A 21,569-nucleotide genomic window follows, 5' to 3' on the forward strand; every position below is an offset into this window, starting at 1 on the left:
TCAAACATGCTTCTGTAATGTCGCAATGAATTTAAATTTGTATCAATTATCATAATGAAGCTCTTCGAGAAATTCTTCAAGGCTCGTGTCTCTCGAATCAATCATTATCAATTAATGATTAGAGACGGCGTGATAAGTTTCCGATCGTAGATAATCAATTTAGGATCAATTGTTCTTATACAGATCTCAATTAGAATTACTAATGCTAAAATTAGCTTAGTGACTTTTGTGGAAAAATACATATATATTCAATCATTGTATGAATACATATAAAAAGATACTTGGGTAATCTTTTTTAAAATATCTATGTATTTTTTTAAAGATATGATTACATATATTTTTACAAATGAAGAAATTTTTTTCAGCTAAACTTTTCCTAAGTAAAATAGAAACATTATTTATATTATTTATAAAAATTCATAAATATCAACTTATGTATGATTAATTCTTTTATAAATTATTTATTAATATTACCTGGCTTTATATAATTTGTATCTAAAGTATAATAAAATTTTCTGCTTATGTATAGTGAGAAAAAATGATGCAAGATGAAGACTTAGGTGGTTCAGCGAGACGGAATGTTGTCAGTCAAGGCATAATAAGAATATCGCAGGTTAATATACACAGCTTATTTAATATTTTATACAGTGATATATCTCTCTCTCTTTATATATATATATTTCTTCTGTTTTATTTTATTTAAAGTACAATATTAAACTATTGTTATAAAACAAAATTATAGGCTGATAAAGATTTATGATATATTTATGAATTGTTGTTATCAATCTAGATAGCCATTGAATTTTGTTAATCACATTATATCACATTATACCATATTTTCTTGTATGCTTATATGTATTATGTAATCATCACAAAATATTTTTACTATTGCAGATATATCAAAGATATCTAGATCTATGGACACCCCATGTAATATCAAGATGGCTGTTTGCCCTATTCCTATTAGTCCTTTTTATTCTACGTGTATTTATATCTCAAGTATAGTATTTTTTATCTTAAATTAAGAGTTTTATTCTTTACGATTGTATCATAATATAAAAAAACTTTAATGTTTGCAGGGATGGTATATTGTTACATACGCACTAGGAATTTATCATCTCAATTTATTCATAGCATTCCTTACTCCAAAAATTGATCCTGCAATGGATTTTGATGGTAAGCAATTTGATAGATTTTATATAATTATTTCACAAATTATACATATAAAGAATTTAATTAAATTCAATTTGATTAAGTAAGAAATTATATATTGAGATTAAGGATTAGAAATCAAACTTATAGAAATTAATGAGAAATTATATAAAATGAAATTAAAGTTAATTTGATCAAGTTTTATTTTTGATAATTTAATTTAATTGAACCTCAAGATTCTATTTTACTTTTTGAATGAAATTCTAGATGGAGAAGGCCCTGAATTACCTACAAGATCGAATGAAGAGTTTAGGCCATTTATCAGAAGATTACCTGAGTTTAAATTTTGGTACTCAGTAACAAAATCCACATTTGTTGCCATGATATGCACACTATTTGATTGCTTTAACATACCAGTGTTCTGGCCAATACTTGTTATGTATTTCATAACGTTATTCTGTATTACAATGAAGCGGCAAATAAAGGTAAGGAAATGACAATTTATATAATCTTTTTACAGATTTTTACAAAATTTTAATTATTTTTAATTTTATCTATTTCTCATTATTTCAATATAGTAATCATTAACATGTTGATAATCACAAAATAATAAAAAAAATTTTTGTATATATAGATTTGTGAAAAGATTTACATTTTAAGTTGAAAATAAATAAATGATTTTTTGTGGAGTAATTCCCGTTTCTGCAAATATATAGTCAATAAATCCTCTTATTTGACTACATTTATTTAATCTTGAGTTTACTTTTTTTAATCATAAATGTAGTTTTGATTAACACAGCTTTTTTTTATTTGTAGCATATGATTAAGTATAGATATTTGCCTTTCACTCATGGCAAACCAAAATATCAGAACCATGAAGATACCTCACGGTTGATATCAAAATGAATAGAAGCAAAGATACATTGTGCCTGTGCAGGCGCGTAAGCGTGTAGATTTCAATTTCTTCTAGTACAGCGCAAGGATTAATAAGAGAAGAGAGAAGAGAAGAAAAAAGAGAGAACTGAAAGGGAGAAATTCTTTTTAACATTATCAAAGAGGAAGGATATTGCCTTGTATGAAAAAGGATTGAGAGGAAGCGCTTAACTTTTGATTATATAATATACGGTATAATAATTGAATTATATATATCTTAATATATTTGTATCATAAAACTTGTACAAAGTATTGTTAGCTCTTATCTCATTAAAAAAAAAGAAAAAATAATATGCATAGCAATTGATATCGAATGCAGTTGATAATGTAATACACTGTGGATGAATGTAAGAAATTCGTATACATATAAGATGTTATTATAATTAAATTTGTTTCTAACTGTAGGGAGTATCGTTTCCTGACGTGTACATTCCATGTGATTTCTTTGTATCTTTAAGATAAGCCATTTTTTTTTCAAGTTTTATTAAGATAACTAATCTATATCGTCGTCTTAGTTGAGAAGCATTAGAACAAAATATTCTGCCGTCCATTTCAACGTTGTTAGTATTGCAGCATGAAGGAGAATTGAAATCATAAAATGCAAAATATAAGTTCAGTTCTTTACTCTTTCGAATTGACTAATTTTAATACTTTTTCGATACAATTTGTTGCTGAAAATAATCTAATATCAATTGTATAGATACATAAGTATCCAAAAAGAATTAGCGGCTTTAGCGCTATTAAAAAGATTTATTTTATCCTTATTAACTGCTAGAAACCAGTAAATTTTTTTTTTTTTTTTTTGCTCCAAGAGACGGGTTTTTTCTTCTATAATATCACTATAGGAATATTTAAAATTTTTAAAACAAAAACTAAAAAAGTCCTTAAAAACCTCATCAACCTCTTTCTAAATGTTATAATAAATATATATTCAGATATATATTTTTTAATGTTGATGTTAATAAAATCAAATTAATCTAACAAAATTATAATTATTTACATTACGTTATATAAAAAAACAAATTGCCTTACTAACTCTCTTTGATATACTTTTAAAAAAATCTACCCTGATGTTAAATGAAATCAGATCGAGTATGGTATTATTAGAAGAGATAAGATCTAAAAATAAGAGAACAATCTTATATATATTATATTATAATTATGTATATATTTAATTAAAATTATCTTTGTAATATTTTTATATTAAAATAATTTACTTATATGTATATGTATATATATATACATATATATTAATATTAATAAGGGGGAGCACACTTATAGATATTTTTAATATTAGCATTGATAAAACTAAATATATTTTAAAAAATTTTATTATTGCAAAGCTTTTTTTATTGGATTAGTATTGTTTTGCATTTTGTGGCTTCAGAATCTCCTATTTCATGTATAACTCAATAATGTAACATGAAAATACATTCATACAGCTTTCGAAATTTTCTCGTGGACATTCATACAATTGTATAAATATAAACAAATATACAACCAAACAATAATATGACGGCATGTTGCACGAAAAGCCCTATTTGTTAGGATACATGTAGTTATTTTACACTAGCATACTAATTACAATTTTTCCAAACACCAAATATAAAAAAACACGTGTTTATTCGAAAATGTATAATGGCATTTAAAGGGAAAATATTTTTTTTAATTAATTTTGTATTTTTGAATTTATTTTATAATAATTTTAATATCCTTAAAATCATGAAAAAAATTGTTTAGTAGGATATGCTTTATTAGATATATATAAACATAGAAATATTATTAGGTTATTGCAATATTCAAAATTATAGCCACATGTTTCTAATTTAATATGCATTAATGATATACTTGCACTATATTTTACTCGTACTTTGTATTCTAAGATTGAAAACAGGGGATTGAATAACTATATTTTATACACTGGTACAATGAATTTGTGCTGTAACAATTATGCGCTTTACACACTGTGAGAGAAACGATGCTCGTAAAATTAAGATTTATACAAAAAGAATTTTGGTACAAGAATTTTTATAAATGAATAAGTGATTGGATTTATTTCACTATATATAGCTAAATACTTGTATGTAAACTACTTGTTTTGAGACCACAATACACACACTGCAACTGCTGATGTACATGTGTAAAATGTAAAACTCGTAAAATCAAACACATTCTTAAAAGACGAATTTTATATATCAACATTAAATATTACACTGTCCAAAGATATGTAGCGAAACATGTAATTGTATGAACGATGAGCCTTTTATTTTTTCAAGTCTTTTATTTATGTGTGACTATATATATATATATATACGTATATGTATGTACATTTCTGGCAAATGTTCTGCAGAGCTTTACCAAAATTTGTGTGTTGGGTTATTCTATACTTTATTGTGTGAAAAATATGATTAATTTCAAATGTGTAAAAAAAAATAAAATTCCTAATGATGACTGGGTACAGTTTTTTTCACATATTTTACATTCCATAGTATGCTACATATAATTGTGTGTTTTAAATATTATAATAAAATCAATTATCATATTATATTTATAAGGTTGTGTTGTGTATAATTTTTATGTGTATTATAGTATATGTAATTTTTTTTTCTTTATAATGTTTTTATATATTTAGATATGGAGTAAAAAATATATTTAGAACTTACTATTAGAAAGCATGTAATATTCATTAAAACACTTTTTATTCGATTTAGTGAATATTACAAGCCTTCAATTTTTTAACCATATTTTTCAATACCCTTCCTAAAACTAATTGTATGGAGCATAAACGTATAGTATTATATATACATTTTTTTGTATTATGTCATACACATATATATATATGCAATTTAAAATTTTTAAATTTAACAAATATAGAAAATTTTATTCATTAAAGTTAAAAATATGAAACATAACAAAATATTTGCAATTGCAGCTTTGCATGTAAATATTACACCACTTGAATAATATTATTTATATAACTAATAACATATAACAATATATACAATTGTACGTGTCCATCACACATTTGAGAAAAACACAGATAAATATATTATAAATATGTACATTTTCGTTTCTCTATTATAGATCTTTATGAATAATAATTTACAAATCTTTATATAGATCTTTACAGATCCACAAATCTTCATATATATTTAATTTATTTTTATTCGTATAATTTCTATATATTAGAATGCCATAGTAGTTTATAATAGAACGCCAAATTTCGGAAGCGATTATCAACAGAGATGTATTCCCCCCACTTGTTCAGATAATTGATATTTTATTAAATAAGTTAACAGCAACATATATATTATCTTATTTATATATATATACTGCTTTTATGTAATATGCAACGGTTCTCTTCTTCGATGGTTTCAATCTTTTGTTAATGAGAAATTTTGCTTTTCCTCGCAATTAAAGAAAGAAAAGGAGAGAAACACAAAATTAATTGGTCTCTATCGATATGAATACTATTGTCTATCATGAGGTTGACATAAAAAGTCTTAATTTTATAAAATATTAGGAAACATACATATATATCAAGTTCTATAAAAAACATATCTCATGTATTAACTTATAATAGCAGTCCAGATGAGTGTTGATAATGCATACTTGGCCATTCGGCTTGAATGAGAGATAGCCATTGAACGCTGAATGAGAGATAGCGATAAAGAACATCTGAGTAGAGTGACTTATTTGATCAAATTCCAATTAATTTAATCAATTTTAATCAATCAGACAATACCAGTAGTAATTTCATAACATAAATGAATGGAATTATTAATTTTTTATCATTTGATATATACAATATATGGAAAGAGAGATTAGATTAGAAACGACGAATTATATAGATGGACAGAAATTTTGTCATAGAAAATTCTGCCGCGTATGAATTAGTAATGGCTGATTAAGTTATAGTTGAAATTTGGTCAAAATACACCTTTTACTCTTTATCGTTGCCGTTCGTTTGCATTCAATGGCGCGCAAAATTCATCTAATCTTTATTTACAACTAAGATAACATGAATTATTTTAATAATGATGATATGATTGCAATAGAGTAGATATATATGTATAATAATATTTACTATTTAAAAAATTTAATTCTACAAAACGAATATCTGTCGATTGTTTTTAATTTATCTACTTTTTCAGAGTTATATAAATTGAGATTCCCTCCGAGATTATATCTATGTATAATTTCCTTTCTGTAGCGGCATTGAATTATCACATCAGAAGTTGTGTAAATTTATTTTCTTGTACTATATATCGAAATAAATTAGTTTTTGCACCAGTTACACTCAGAACTCTTCCTCTCTTTAGTTTTTTAATATTAAAAACTTAAAATAAAAATATTTAAGTAAAAATATAATTTAAAGTAAAAATATAATTTGATCTAAATATATTCTGCATTTCTAACTGAAAAAGTGGACTTTGTGAAAGTTGATTTGAAGAGATTTATTATTTATTAACTTATGAATAGAAAACAATGTTTTCGGTATATTTTATTAATCTATATTATCGAATATAATGATATATGAGAAAACACTAATTTATTTTGGTGTATAGGACAAATATTCACACAATTTCTTGCTTTCGTTAAAAATTACAGTTGCGATGAAAAGCTAGGAATTTTAATAATGGAACGAAGATATCGAGGAAATTTCTTTCAGATTACTGCTACATTGCTGGTGAATAATTAATTATTTCGTTATTACTGCATTCTTCACCTTGGAAAAAGCCTATGCTTAAAAATCTCAAAGAAAATGTGGCAAATTTGCAATTTTTTTACAACATTTTTCACATAACTGCACGCTATTCATGAAAAATTCAGTCTATCGACGATAAAATCTGCTGCGATGTAACGCGACGCGATTCACATTGGAATCCCTCGCGAATCCTGTTTCACTCATTGAGGTCCTCCGAAATAACATTCTTGGATTTATCGAGGAACGTCGTGGTGGAATTCGGGCCTATCACTGTCGTAGTTGTGGTTTCACTTACCGTGGATTCCCGCTTTTGGTACGGATTTGACGGTTGACAGTACAACCTGCACCGTGGACGAAAAAACAAAGAACTATGTCTATAAGAATCTAATTCCCGTAGAAAATAAGCTAATCGATGAACTAGTAAGGGTTTATTCCGCAAAGAATTATGTGAAAATTTTTTGAAATTAAACTGCGTTTTTAATGCCCAGTAATTATCATATTGTAAAAAAAGTTTCGGTCTCATTATCCTCTTTGAAACTGATTATGTACATTTTCGTCGAGATACATGAAACGAGTACCTTATGCTCTCTGTTCTTGAACGGGGTGACCAGTTGTTATAATATCTCCGGTGATTGCCAAGATTTCGCGCGGTGCTCCATCGTGAGAAGTGATGTCTGACTGCATTCTGCACTTCCGTATTGAGAAAACAGTAAAACAATGCAACAAAGAATCCCTGAAAAAAAAAAGAATTAATATATTATTTAAAAAACAATTTCTAATTTTTTTTTTCAAGTTGGTTTACTCTCATAAAACATTTTCTTCTTTTTTATATTAAAAAAATATAACCAATTGAAGGAAAAATTTTTGAGAAATCCAATAATAGAATCGAGTCGAGCATGCTTGACTTGATTAATTTTTTTTAATTCATTTATACTGTGCACGCTTAAATTCTATTGTTTACGCATTCTTTTACGTGTTCCTTTACGCTTCTTCACCTGCGAAGAAAGTAGCACTGCACGCGCATAGGAGAATATATTTGCGACCTGGCCTTCGCTGGGTCCCGCTATGACCAGCACGTACGTCACTCCTAGAAGTGGTATTAACACCAAGAGAGCTTTACTGGCTTTCCTATATTGCTGCGTCTCCACGTTGTTGGCGGACCATAGCTTCGTTATCAACACCTATACAGTACATAATATTTGCATTTAGAAGAACAACAGAGTCAACCACATTTACGGGAAAATAGAAATTTTTCCATTCTTGTTTTATTATTTGAATAAAAAGCGCTTGCTCTTCGTGCATTTACGCTTTACGGCCCCAAGTTACGACTGAAAGTTTCAACGGGCGCTGGAGAGGCAATTTATCACCGGATACACGCGAACTAACACATTGGCCACTTTATCGCGCTTCTCGGCGAGAAATCACTGATTGCATTAAATTGGAACGTTATCCATTGCTATTTTATTCCAGGATCGAAAAATTGCAAAAGTTCTCTTTAATTGAAAATACTTATTTCAAAACAAACAGTTTTCAAAGCCCATATTTTCCACGCGATTCGAGAATTATCTCCGCACTATTCATCTCTTGACTCCTATCGCAACTTAATTGCCAGGCACCGTTTATTATAATGAGGAAAAAAAACGGGCATTTTATAAGGGTTGCTTAATAATTTGCTAATCTAAGGAAAATCAAATGTAAAACAGATAATAAATTAATACATAAATAATGCGATAGAATAATTTTTATAAATGATAAAAAGTGTCTGAAAGGCGTGAGTAAGACTTCAATGAGTTTTAGCGACAAGATGTACTCACCCGCATAATCAGGAAAAGAAACACCATATTCACTGCGAGGACTGTTATAGCGGGTGCTTGATAAAACCAGTCGTAGGGATGTGGTATCATCCATGGACAGTGCCTCCAAAGTGCGACTTCCTGTTAGGAAGGATTATCGTGTCCTAATTAATTAATGCTGAGTATTACAATATCAATACATGTTCTCGTAACTAGGGATTAAGCTCAACATATACGTTAAGCTTTATAAATAACACATTCACTAAACAACTGCTTTTCAATATAGATGCATCGTGTGTCTGGATATTATGCGAGTAAGTATATTGATTTTTTATAGATTTAGCAAATTTTGCGATTTACTATATTATTTTGTAATTAATACTCCAATTACAAAAATTTATTAAAGTAAATTTTATTTAAAATTAAATAAAGACTTTACCACCTGTTATCTTTGAAATCTAAATTCCGAGAATCCTTTTTTGTCCTTTATAATATAAAAAACCTACAAAAAAACCCCAGTCATTCACAAATTATGCGTGAGCCAAGAAATATCTTCTTGCGTCGAAAAATCGTTCTTGCGAAAATGTAAACGACCTTGTCAAACATCCGAAACATATGTGCTCAATGATGTATATTGACGTGAAATCATCCCGATCGCGTGAATATTACACTTTCTCCCTCACGTATGTCTTATCCTTGTCACGTACTTGGACATGGCATTAATAGGTAAGCGTGGCTGAAATTTTGATCGGTAGTTTCGGCGCCATCCGTTATCGGTTCACGTGGCTTATCGGAAAATGAAAGATTTCGATTTCGCGCGATGAGACGGAAATTCGCTGTCGAAGATTTACATCCGAGATGGATATCTCGTTTATATTCATACCTGATTAACCTGGTTTATGACGTGGTTCATGACTTTTTGATTCAAAGATTTGGCGATTCCCCATATCACTATTATAGGGATCGGGATACCTGAACAAAAAATTTATGTATCTTTCATTAATTATTATATGTTTAGTTATGGAAGATAAATCATACACAGAGGATAACGGTAACAAAAATATCCCATTTTACGCAACTCTTCTTTTTATCCAATCAAATAATAATTTATATATTTATATAAGCTATTAAAATTAAAAATAAAAAGTGGTCTGTACTTCTTAAATACAAACAGGATTAAAGGGTGCTCTTTTTTCGAGTAAGAAACGAGAAGAGCTGGAAAGTTTGACACGTGTCAATGCTATTATATTCCAGCAGAAATGGCTTTTGGCTAAATATGCTTTCGCGATTGATTCTTATTTATTTGTCAAAGTAACCATCTGTAGAGGATTGTAACACTTAATTAACTTTATTATTTTTAGGGCTTAACCTGTCCTATATATTAGCAGGGAGAGCAAGTATAACATTGCTTAATCTCTTTAATATAGGGGAAAGTAGGGTAAAACCAGGTACTTTTTTGGATTTGTCTTCCTATAAAAAATCAGAGAGTAAAAAAAATTTTGCTGACCGTTAGTAGTCTTTAATGGACCTTAAACTATGAGAAAATGAGGCTAGTTGCTAAAAAAAAATATTTGGTTACCAAGGATAACAAGATTTTGTGGAGAAATCGAAATACCCGGTTTTGCCCTACCGGTAGGATAAAATCGGATACCCATTTGAAAACATGTAAAACACCGTGCAATTACATTCTAGATTTATTTTAATTAAAATATAATACAAAGATGTATTCTATTGACAAAAATCACAAATAAAGATATCCTCTTGTTCTATATTGCTGCAGAACTTTCTTATTTAACTTTTTAACTTTTAGGAGTCTCATAAAGCTTTTTTTAGTGGTTTCTTTTTCTGAGTGGTAGTTTTCGTTTCCAACTGCTTTTTGTAGGGAGACAAAGGACAACAGTTTTTTCCGGTTTTGCCCCAACACAAGGAAAATAACAAACCCGGCGGCTGTATATTCCGGCATACAAAGTAACGATCAAAACTAGTGCGATATACTCTCTAATATGTACAGAATGCAATGCTGCATTTACCGAAGCAGATGCTCTGCTGTGTAGAAAAAGTCGATGAAAATAACGACTCGATTGTTGCCCCGATATCGATCTTTTTTGGCCTGAAAATTTTGAACTTCTCTCAAAAAAGGAATATCGTATGCACGTGGGTACGGTTTATTTTAAAATAATGTTGGCATCAATCTACAACTAATCAATCTACAACTAATAACACGAGTTAGCCAAAGATAATAGCACTTATCACAAAGAAATAGTGGTACCCGATTTGACTTGCCTACCCGGTTTGACCCTACTTTCCCCTACATGTATATTAATAATATATAATATATAAAAATCGAGAAATTTAGTATTAAAAGAAAATATACAAAATATATCCATTAAAAAAAAAAAATTTCACTTATTTTAATTATACATCTATATAAATTTTATTTTTATCAAATAAGATTTTATAATAAAACTTTCTCTCTGCTCATAAAATCTTATCGTACAATTAATATTAATAAAATGCAAATTTAAAAATAATTATAAATAATAGTAATTAAAAGTAATTATAAGTATGTTTGAATATTAATCACTCACCCCAGCCGATCACTAGGCAGAGTCTCAATTTGATATTGTCCCCGGTGAACGTTTTCACGACCAATAGATACAGATATAGACCTATAAATGTAAAATACTCTGGTTTAAAAAACATACGATATCGGTTCTTTTCGCGTTGTTTATTGCATTAATCCTCTCGTTTATATATTTTTTTAAATTAATAATTATTTTTTCTTGAGATATAATACATGCAGATGACGCTTTTGCGATATGTTGTCTCTCGTGCTTAATCAGAGCAAGATATTGATCTGTCGTACGGCAGATATAATATGTATAAAATTTATTTATTACAAATTTGTTACTCACCCTCGACGAACATCCAGAAAAAGTTCGTCAAGTGAAAGTAGTGAAAAAATGAGAAGAGCGCACGCAAGTTGGTATGTTCGATTTCATAAATACCTAGAAATTGTGAAAAGATCGTATGAAAATAGAATAACAATGCTCAAACAGAGACAGATAATTTTATTCTATGAATTTTAAATTATTAATTTACAAGAGAATTTTTCCAAAGTTATTAATTTTTCACCAATTTTTGTTTGAAACGTCTACACTCGCGTGCATATGCAGCACTTTAGATAATTTTCAATATAATGTAATAAAATTCACGAAAACCACACATTTTGTTATAAACGTAATAGTGTTCAAAGTGTATAATACTGGTGTTGGTTCTAGTTGAATCGAATAATGCATTTAATTTTGTAATTTTTAACTAGACTGGACCTTTAAAAATTAAACAGTTTTTAAATTTAATTATAATCTTGGTAATTATTCAGAATCACGGCTCCACCTGTAACTGGGCTGCAAATTTTTTTACGGACTTTTGATGTTTAGAAAGAAATATAAATAACCATTTTTAGTTGGGGGAGGCCCAAAAAAAAAAGTTATAGACCTTAAAAGGATAATTATGGTAATTATTTCGAATAAGGCTATTTCTGAATTTTGACAAATATGATCGGATCTCTCGGTAAAACTCTTTGTTGTGACTTCAACAGTGATAATCAGTTGGGGGAGATCGTCCCCCATCACATCCAACCCCCCCCCAAAAAAACCAAAAAACTCCAAAAATTACCAAAGCAAAGCGAGGTCCACCCCACAACCCAAACCAAATTTTAGTTTTACATCAGAAATAGGTTTGGATTAGGTTATATCTTCCGGAAGTGGAGCCTCCCCGTAGGGGGGCGGAACCCACTGTGTCCACGCATATAGTTTACAAAGCAAAGCAAGGTCCACCCCACAATTGTTGTGTGGATGGGAAAGTGTATGCCTATAACTTTTTTTTTTGGGCCTCCCCCAACTAAAAATGGTTATTTATATTTCTTTCTAAACATAAAAAGGCCGTAAAAAAATTCGCAGCCCATTTACAGGTGGAGCCGTGATTCTGAATAATTACCATAATCTTTTACATTACAGTTATATGATCTTCAACAAGTTAAATTATCTGACATTTTTTTTTTAATTTTAATCCAAAATAGAATTTAATAATGTTTAATAATTTTTTCTTTTTCTTAAAAAAAAAAAAGAAAGAAAATGATATTTTAAAAAATAGAATATACATATAATCCTAATCTCTCTCTCTCTCTCTCTCTCTCTCTCTCTCTCTCACTTTCTTCCTTATTCTCCTTTTTGAATATGCAAATCATCAATGGAAATCTGTTATTATTATAATTTCTATGTAATATGCATTCAAAGAGTGCTACCGAGAAGCATGTTGGTCGGTAATTAATTTTCTGGCGTTTGTTAAAAAGATTTCGTGAGATGAAAGTGGAAACGCATTACAGAATTCAAGCTGCAGCTGGATTCTGGATATAATAGCGGAGAAAGCACTCAGCGGGGATAACCGCGATATTTGTCAATGACGTACGCAGCGAATTGATCCGACAAATGGAAAAATTTTTTATTATTTTGTTCATCTCTCTCAGCCAACCATTAATAAAAAATAATACAATGACATCTTTTCTTCTCTTTCCCCTTCTTTTGTCCGATCTTAATGTTGATTATTACAAAGAGATAGATGTGCAAAGTTATTAAGCGAGATAAATTAAAAAGATAAATTAAAAAGATAAATTAAAAAGATAAATCAAAAAGATATTACAAATTTGTAAACAAGTATGAAATTTCAAATCAATTGTTTGTCATTTTATCGCATACCTATGCACCAAAATATTCTAGAAAAATAAACAATTTTTTCACAATGCTCGAGAATAATAATCCACGTTTATCTCTCTTTTTCTCTCTCTATCCCTCGCTTTCGCCCCCACTCTTTATAGTAAACTAATTTTAGCAGTCTCTCAAAGTGGGTAATGTAATTAATATTACAACATGATTGATCAAAAGCAGCGCTTCATTAAATTTAAAACAATTTTGCACAACGCAACCGTTATATAATGTACTAAAATTTTATCAATAATGAAGATTCAAATTAAAAAAGAGATATTTAAAAATTAAAGTCGGTGTAGCATATTAAATCCGTTCGACTATTTATGATTTGAGAACTCATAAGGAGCGTTTGTTTAATTAATATTTTACGGCAAATAAATAAAGATTTGCAATAGAAAATGCGGATTTAATAATAAAATGTTTAATAACGTATTAAAGTATAATGTTTACAATGTTAAACATTTTATAACAAAGAGATATTGTATAAAATGATGTTTCAACGATGCATAAAAATTTGTAAATGTTGTATAGAAAAATATTAAAGTATTATATATATGAAAGATTGCAAATGTTATATAAAATATTGACAAATGTTTTACAACAATATTATATATATATATATTTTTTATTAAAAAATATAATATGTTAATATAGTAAAAATACTATTTCTTTACCTGCATCACAGTAGTTAAAATCCACGTCAAGTCAGCCATGATATATGTGAACATTAGATTTGTGTGTATGTTGTTTCTAAGACATCGTAACTCTCTGCAAAAAGAGAAAAAGTATGAATCAAAGGATCTAAAAATATATTCTACTTCCGCCATTTGCTCGCATCATACCGGAAGCAACGAGGTGCAACGAGATGCAACAAGAAAATTTAAAGCACAGAAATGTCTGTCTAATACCCTGACTCTCTTTGAGCAAAATAACATCTAATATTCATATCTTTCTTTTTTTCTCTTGACTTGTTCCAGCTTTTGTCTCTCGTCTCTTATCATTATTCAGTATAAAATTATAAATATGAAAAAAAAACACTGTCAAAAATATCTATGGTCTCAATAAATTTTAATAATAAGTTATAAATTTAAAAAAAAACTCTCGTGTGACGTCAGAAAAAGCGAAGAATGCCGTCTATTTTTAAAAGTCCGAAAATTTTAGATCTTATTGAGAATTCACTTACTTATAATAGATGAATATGCAGACTGCCACTATCAAAGTGAATAAGGACAAGCCATAGCCGATGAAATATAGCGTGGTCGATATTTCTACCCCGGGCTCAATCGCCGGTGGTCGCAAGTCGCGACACAAAGAATAGTTGGAGTAATTGTCCCATGTCCCATTGGGCCAACACCATCGACTGGCATTTTCTGTAAATGTAATCGATCTCTCAGTGAGTAAACTATACCATAACATGAAAAAAGTTTTATCAGATAAAGTTATAGTATTCTAGGATACACATCTTTCAGATATATTCACTTTTTCCTATGTGAATCTTACCTGCGTGTGTGTATAATATTGATCAGCATGATTATTATACAGGGTGTCTCCAATTTAAACTTTGGGAGTGTATAGGGGACCGATAAATTAAAACAAAACGTCTTTTAGAGATTTGCTCGTTTTTGCTTTGTTTTGAAGAAAATCGCAAAAAATGAAATAAATAATTTTCACCAAAAAACTGAAAGCAACACTAAAATTATTTGGTTTATCAAAAAGTACCATGAAATAAAAATTGTAAAGCATGGAATTAAGAAAAGAGAGTGAGTTAAAATCCTCCTGAGATAAAATTAGATTAGAGACAAAATTTCGCGTTGTTGCGTATTTATTTACAATCCTCTAATTACCCCTCAGGAGTATTTTAATTCACTCTCTTTTTTTAATTTCATGCTTTACAACTTTTATTTTATGATACTTTTCGATAAACTTAATAATTTTAATGTCGTTTTAAGTTATTGGGGTGAAAATTTTTTGTTTCATATAGAAGAAAGCAAATATATTTCAAAGATATGTTCTCTCAAAATATTTCAATTTTATCAATCATATTTTTTTTCTCATCATTAATATTTTCGAAAATATTCATCTATCATTCTTTGTGCGCCTCATCCTATGTGTATATGTGATATATGCATATATATCATTACGTAAAAATGTTGCAAAATATAAATGAGACAGTATTCTTTTACATAAGTTGGGATATTTAATTCTCTCAGATACATCTTGCGAAATATGAAAACATGTGTCGGTGTTTAGGAAAATCAAACAATCAAACAATCTCGCGATCAAATATCGAAAACAAATATTTCCGTTGCAAAAATTTCGAAAAAGTTTGAAATATTTGTACGATGTTATTTTTTTAATAGACTCAATATTATGCGTCATCGTTATCTAAACACAAATATTCGAATATATCGTGCACGCTTGAATGGCTCGCAAGATCCCAATATTCACGGCAATTTTTCACGTAGTATCGCTGGACCGGGATGCGTATATCGTGTTGCATTATTCATGACCACAAAGAAAAACTTTGAACAAATCGATACGTGAAGAGCTCGTGCGGATGCTGCAGCAGCAGCAGTAGAAATAGTAGCGTTAATGTATCGCATATTAATAGCTTTCTTAATTTGACTACGGTTAAGAAAGCTATCGACACTATAGTAACGTCAAAGATTATTAAAAAATTGATTAATAACATTATTTACTAAATAAAATTTATAAAAATATTTGGGTATCACATCTACATACACAGAACGTTTTTAGAAAGAATTCAATTTGAATTAATATAAATCAATTAACCATCAACTCTACATGTTTCCATTTTTTCTCTTTAATAACAATATTAAATATTTAATTAAATCTTATCTATCTAATTATTTTTTTTATTATAAAAAGCTATAAAAGTTTATTCTTCTGTTTTGTAAAAATTAAACTATCTTTATGAAATTCTACCTTTTTGTGATAGAAATAAACATTTCAAATTTTCCTTGGCAATCTAATATAAATATTAGATGTTCCATGTCATTATTTAAACGGATACATAATAAATTTTATATCACATAAATTAGTATTAAAAAAATTAGATTTAACCGCGATTGTGAGATCATTATACAGTGACATAATTATTGATTGTAAAGCAATACGAGATATTAGTTAGGAAAGATTTCAGATGCTTTTTCATATTCGTACACATATACAAATTGATCGGTAATTGATTATTTATCGAGCAACGTGATGGTGCGATGAGATAAACGAATTATCTTACTTCATTTATTCGTAATCGATTATTGGAGGGTTTCTCGTGTTTTATGGGCTTGTTTTATGATCTTTTTCTTACCAATCATAGTAACTTACAGAACATTGATTTAGATGAAATGTAATGTGTAAACACAACGAACATTCCAGTCTCTTTTTTTTTAAATCATAACAATAGGTAATCTTATTTTTCCGGAAAATTCTCACATATTTTTAAAATTGTATCTGTATATGTGTGTGTGAGTAAAATAGAAAAAAAAAAAAATAAAATTATTTTAAAAAATTATTTACCAATAAAATTAATTTATTCATGATAAAATTTTTGTTCCGGTAACGAGACGTTGCTCTTTAATAAGGAAAGATTAATATCATAGAATTCTAAATTCAAAGCACAACCTCTGACTGATGATGTTAGCTGTGATCCCTTCATTATTATTAATAGCGGGTCGGCGCATAACCTCTTGCCTCAAAATAATGATCGATTATTTGTGTAATAATGCTTTGTTTTAAGAAAGTTCGCAAAACTTGTTAGCGCGCTTATTTATAAAGTAAAGCTGCTCAAACAATAACGAATGACGCGAGACCAAAATGCGTCAAGAAGTTTGGTAATTATTCTTGGAAATTAATGATATACACTTCATTGCAAGTCCTCATGAGAACTATTAATTTGCAATGAGAGAGAACTCCGTCCGTCATAGTTTTAATTAGTATAATAATATCGATGCTATGTAGAAATTGCTATTAAAGAACATATCACAAAGAAATCTTTTTTAAATAGATATATGTAATATAAATATTTCAAAATAATAAATTATTATTATAGCATTATTAGGTGGATTTTATTTAGTAATTGTTCTTTCATTAAGCATTGCAAAAATAATTCAGGACTTTTTGACTTATTTTTCATCAAGAATTAACGCTATATAATTAATGGAAGAATTACAAAACACACACACACTCTCTTTCTTTCTCTGTGTATGTGTCTGCATATCGGTATTATATAGTGCAACACATTTTCAATATTATTCTTATTAAACATAAGATAAATAACATAAATTTTCCTTCAATTATTACTTTAAATATGAAATTCAAGAGTAATATCGTTTAAAATATCACATATGTAAAGAAATATTACACAAAATTACACAAATATATATTTATTAATTAATGTCAATAATAATGTTTATTAGAATTTAATTCCTTTTTACTTGCGAAAAAGCAAAATGTATCTAAACTAGAAAGAGCATTGATTCTTTTCGTCATTTCGATTCGTTGTGTTAAAACGATATGATCTTGAAAGCCTCGAGTTTTTTCAACGGGAAAAAATCCCGAATTTTTTCGATGCGCTCTATTTGCTGAAAAGTGTATTGTAATCGAAATAACCATTGAGATTTTATTTCCATTGTACTATACTCGAATTTCACGATCACATATAATTTTATTCCGCATTCAGAGTATAAGAGCATCGAATAAATTCTATCAATATATATTTGGTAAATAAAATAAAGAAATTATCTTATTTTCTCTCTCACAAGTTTCGATTAATAATTATATTCATAGAGATATACTATAAATAATTATATATTTAATAGTAAAAGACATGTACATAATCTCCCGTCGTCTCTAAATAATTTCTATTCAAATTCTGTTTTAATCAATCTAAATATTTTAAACATACATTAAATCTATATTTATTATGAACGAACTTAATGCGTTAATATGCATGCAATAAATATGCATGCAAGAAATATGCATGCAAGAAATATGCATGCAATAGAGCGAGGATAGATAGAGAATAAACCCAGCGTAATAATTAGATGTTGTATCGATGATGGTCACGATCACGCGCATGGTTAGTACCCTAAGGATATAACAGCAACCGAGAGAAACTCTCTATTGTTGTGAGTAATAACTGTGATTATTTCGCAATAATTGAATATGTGCCTGCGTAAGCACCAATGTTGGGTAAATCACAGTAGCTAACTCATACAGCTGAATACAGAGTCGAGAATCGTTATTTATAATTTATGAAGTTCAGAAAGGAAGAAAGATAGCACAAACATTCTCTTAATACATATTCAAAGTGTGTAAACAAACGTGCATTTATTTAACAGCAATTTCTAATACACATATATCCGTACGAAAATTGTAATATCATGTAAATAAATTATTTAAGCGTTTCAATTATTTAAACGTTATTCGCGCGCAAATAATAATTATTGATCGCAAGTGTACATATTTTATTGATATTTCGATTGTTGAATATGCGCATTGAAACTGCGTTTCTAGATAAAAATTACGAATGCGATGGTATATTTTTAATTTATTCGCAAATGCATAGCCGCTAATTTTTCATCACTAATGAAAAACCTGCTAATGTAAACACATACATATATACACGTCATGAGATGATTTTTTAAATGACTTTCTTCCTCGGCGCGTTTCCTGCTTATTTCCCAGGAGCACATATGCGAACTTGCCAATCTATTTTTCATTTATAATCGCCAGCGCCTATTTTAAAGTTTCCATATTTTCATCGGAATACATATGCGAGAGATATTTACCACGTGTTGATTCAATAATTAATAAACAGATCATACGAATGAATAAAAACAGACGCTGCTGCTCCATTAAAGCAAATGCTTTAAAAGATGCAGAGAGTGTTCGATAAATCACGAGGAGACGAGAATAATTGATAAGGAGATGATTTCACGTGAGAAAAATAAAGAAGAATAAAGAATATAAGCTAAATTCTTCTTATCAATGGTGTAACTTTGGAAAAAAGATTATTCTGCATATGAAAATAATGTGTTTTCATCTATTTGTGTGATTTATAATCTCTTATTACATATATTAAAATATTAATACAATATATTAATTTAAAGATATATTTTAATACTTTTTTTATTTAGAATTTACATTATTCGTATTCTTTGATTTGCAGTAAAAAAGATTTTTCAAAGTTATTCAAGAATATTTAATAAAAAGAGAAAAGGGGAAAATAAATTAATAAAAGGGAGAAATAAATTAATTAATTTTCTGATGTCCCCCGAAAGTTGTATTTCTCAGTGAGTTCTTATATAAAAACTTGTTACTTATCTTTTCGTTTTTTTTTTATCAGGGTCTACTCAAATCTTGCAAAAAAATTCCCTGATCTTCCAGATATTTTTAGTAAATCTTTACAAATTCGAAATTATTATGTATTAACTTTATAATTATAATATATAATCATAATCACGAGAGAGATTAATATATACATATAATATCGATGTGTACATATATACTAAAGAAAATATTTCTTCTCTGTGATTGGGCACACAATTTCGTCGATGAAACGATTATCGATCAGAGCGATAATTGAACTTGTGCGAAGTAATATAAGTGAGTTTCTCGCGTGGTTCTCTGTCATACGGTTCGGCGTGCCATTAGCCAAGTCCGCTATTTAATTACAATCTCATTAATAGCACCCCCGCGCGCGCGCGCGCTACAGGTTGGTATCAGCTCGTCTCTTTCTCGCTTCTCGTATTCGTCTTGCTAATAAATATCGACACATTCCTTTCAGACTGCTCCTCTGTGGTAATGCAATACTTCGACGACACTGAAATTCGATTAAACGTCTGCCGCTTCAACTTGTAATCAGCGAACCGTCTGCTTCTTCCGCACCTTTTTATGCGCGTTCATTCTACAACATGTCTCTATACGCGTCCTTAATTTTAAATAACAGATTTTTCGATAAAGTTGGATTATTTTTTCCTTAAAGAATATATCGAGATGTTAGTAGTTCTTAAATTAAGAGCGATTAAAAAGAAAAAATCATAATAAAAAATTGTATTCTTCGGATAATCGTAAATGAAAATCTCATTTTTACAGATTTTTGATTCGCTTGCAAAGCTATATAATAAACAAAATCGATTAAAGAATATTATTAAAATTGTAATTGTGACTTGTAAGACACATACCTCTTTCAATTCTTTCGAAGCAAGAACATCGCCTGAATAAGAAGCGAAAAAGCGAGATGCAAAAAAGCGAGATTGAATTAATTCCGGTCTACGAGCTTGGAGTGAAAATGCGTATGTGTATAATATTTTGTTTTTCATGTGATATATACGAAAAGATAAGAAAGTCTGTTACAACCATCAGAAGATCATGATTTTTTTTTGCAAACGGAATGATATATCTCGTTTTCCTTCGTTAACTAACTTTTTCTGCCTTTCTCTTTCTCTCTTATTCTTTCTCTCAATTTTAATACAATTAATCAAAGCGAATAAGCTCGTTGCGCTCGCGCATTAAATGATTCATCCATCACTGGGAAATGCAATGCGACAGGTGCAGCTGCGCGAATAATGCTCTTCAGATACGCCCTGGCGTCACTTCTGTCCTGTTTATTTGTCTTTCTCTCTCTCTCTTTCTCTCTCATCACTCGAGTGCGTGTTTGCGTGTGAGCTTTGCCAGCGGCATTTTACACGGACCACATCCCAGAGCACTGTTCTTTTTTTACATCAGGTGCTCGTAAGAGAGCTACCCGTCTTGCGTTAATAAGTAGATGTTAGATTAAATCCACGCTATCTCACTGTTAATAAATTCTCGTAAACAAGTCTCTCTTATCAAGCACCGAGAATTGCGCGTTTGTTTACGCATAATGCTGCGTGAGGATAGGGTAGTGAGTGAAGCAAGAAATTCTAGTCTCTTTTTTTTCCGCTTTGAAAGAAGATTCTTTTTCAATTTTCTTGCATGTCGAATCCATGAAAAACATTTTCATCGCGATTCATATCTGAAGGGCATCATCCGTGAAATATTAAAAAAGATGACTAACTTTCTTTCCTATAGAAGAATAGTTAACGACATTTTTAATTAATATATTTATATTATATTAGAAATTTATTTTTATTATTTATATTATATTCGGGTGGAGTTCCGAATAGGTGAACCCTCCGATTTTTTTGAAACTACACTATTTTTTGTATTTTT

At 29.0% G+C, this 21,569-nt stretch overlaps 2 protein-coding genes across 2 annotated transcripts in view; one reads left to right on the forward strand and one right to left on the reverse strand.

Moving 5' to 3' along the window:
• LOC115233894 (protein RER1) overlaps window positions 1-2,715 on the forward strand; it is a 4,144-nt gene extending 1,429 nt beyond the window's left edge. The window contains exons 2-6 of the mRNA XM_029804526.1: window positions 530-613; window positions 895-999; window positions 1,080-1,176; window positions 1,420-1,637; window positions 1,969-2,715. Of these exons, the coding sequence (XP_029660386.1) occupies window positions 539-613; window positions 895-999; window positions 1,080-1,176; window positions 1,420-1,637; window positions 1,969-2,058 (585 nt within the window). The 5' untranslated portion in view covers window positions 530-538 and the 3' untranslated portion in view covers window positions 2,059-2,715. The remainder of the gene's footprint in view (window positions 1-529; window positions 614-894; window positions 1,000-1,079; window positions 1,177-1,419; window positions 1,638-1,968) is intronic.
• Window positions 2,716-4,116: 1,401 nt separating this feature from the next.
• Window positions 4,117-21,569, reverse strand: part of LOC115233893 (diuretic hormone receptor-like) — a 57,139-nt gene continuing 39,686 nt past the window's right edge. The window contains 10 exon segments of the mRNA XM_029804525.1: window positions 4,117-7,134; window positions 7,372-7,526; window positions 7,789-7,974; window positions 8,608-8,727; window positions 9,470-9,558; window positions 11,175-11,255; window positions 11,502-11,561; window positions 11,564-11,594; window positions 14,027-14,120; window positions 14,536-14,722. Coding sequence (XP_029660385.1) covers window positions 6,990-7,134; window positions 7,372-7,526; window positions 7,789-7,974; window positions 8,608-8,727; window positions 9,470-9,558; window positions 11,175-11,255; window positions 11,502-11,561; window positions 11,564-11,594; window positions 14,027-14,120; window positions 14,536-14,722 — 1,148 coding nt within the window. The 3' untranslated portion in view covers window positions 4,117-6,989.

This window comes from Formica exsecta, unplaced genomic scaffold (assembly GCF_003651465.1).
Source record: "Formica exsecta isolate Colony F162 unplaced genomic scaffold, ASM365146v1 scaffold191, whole genome shotgun sequence".
NCBI lineage: Eukaryota > Metazoa > Arthropoda > Insecta > Hymenoptera > Formicidae > Formica > Formica exsecta.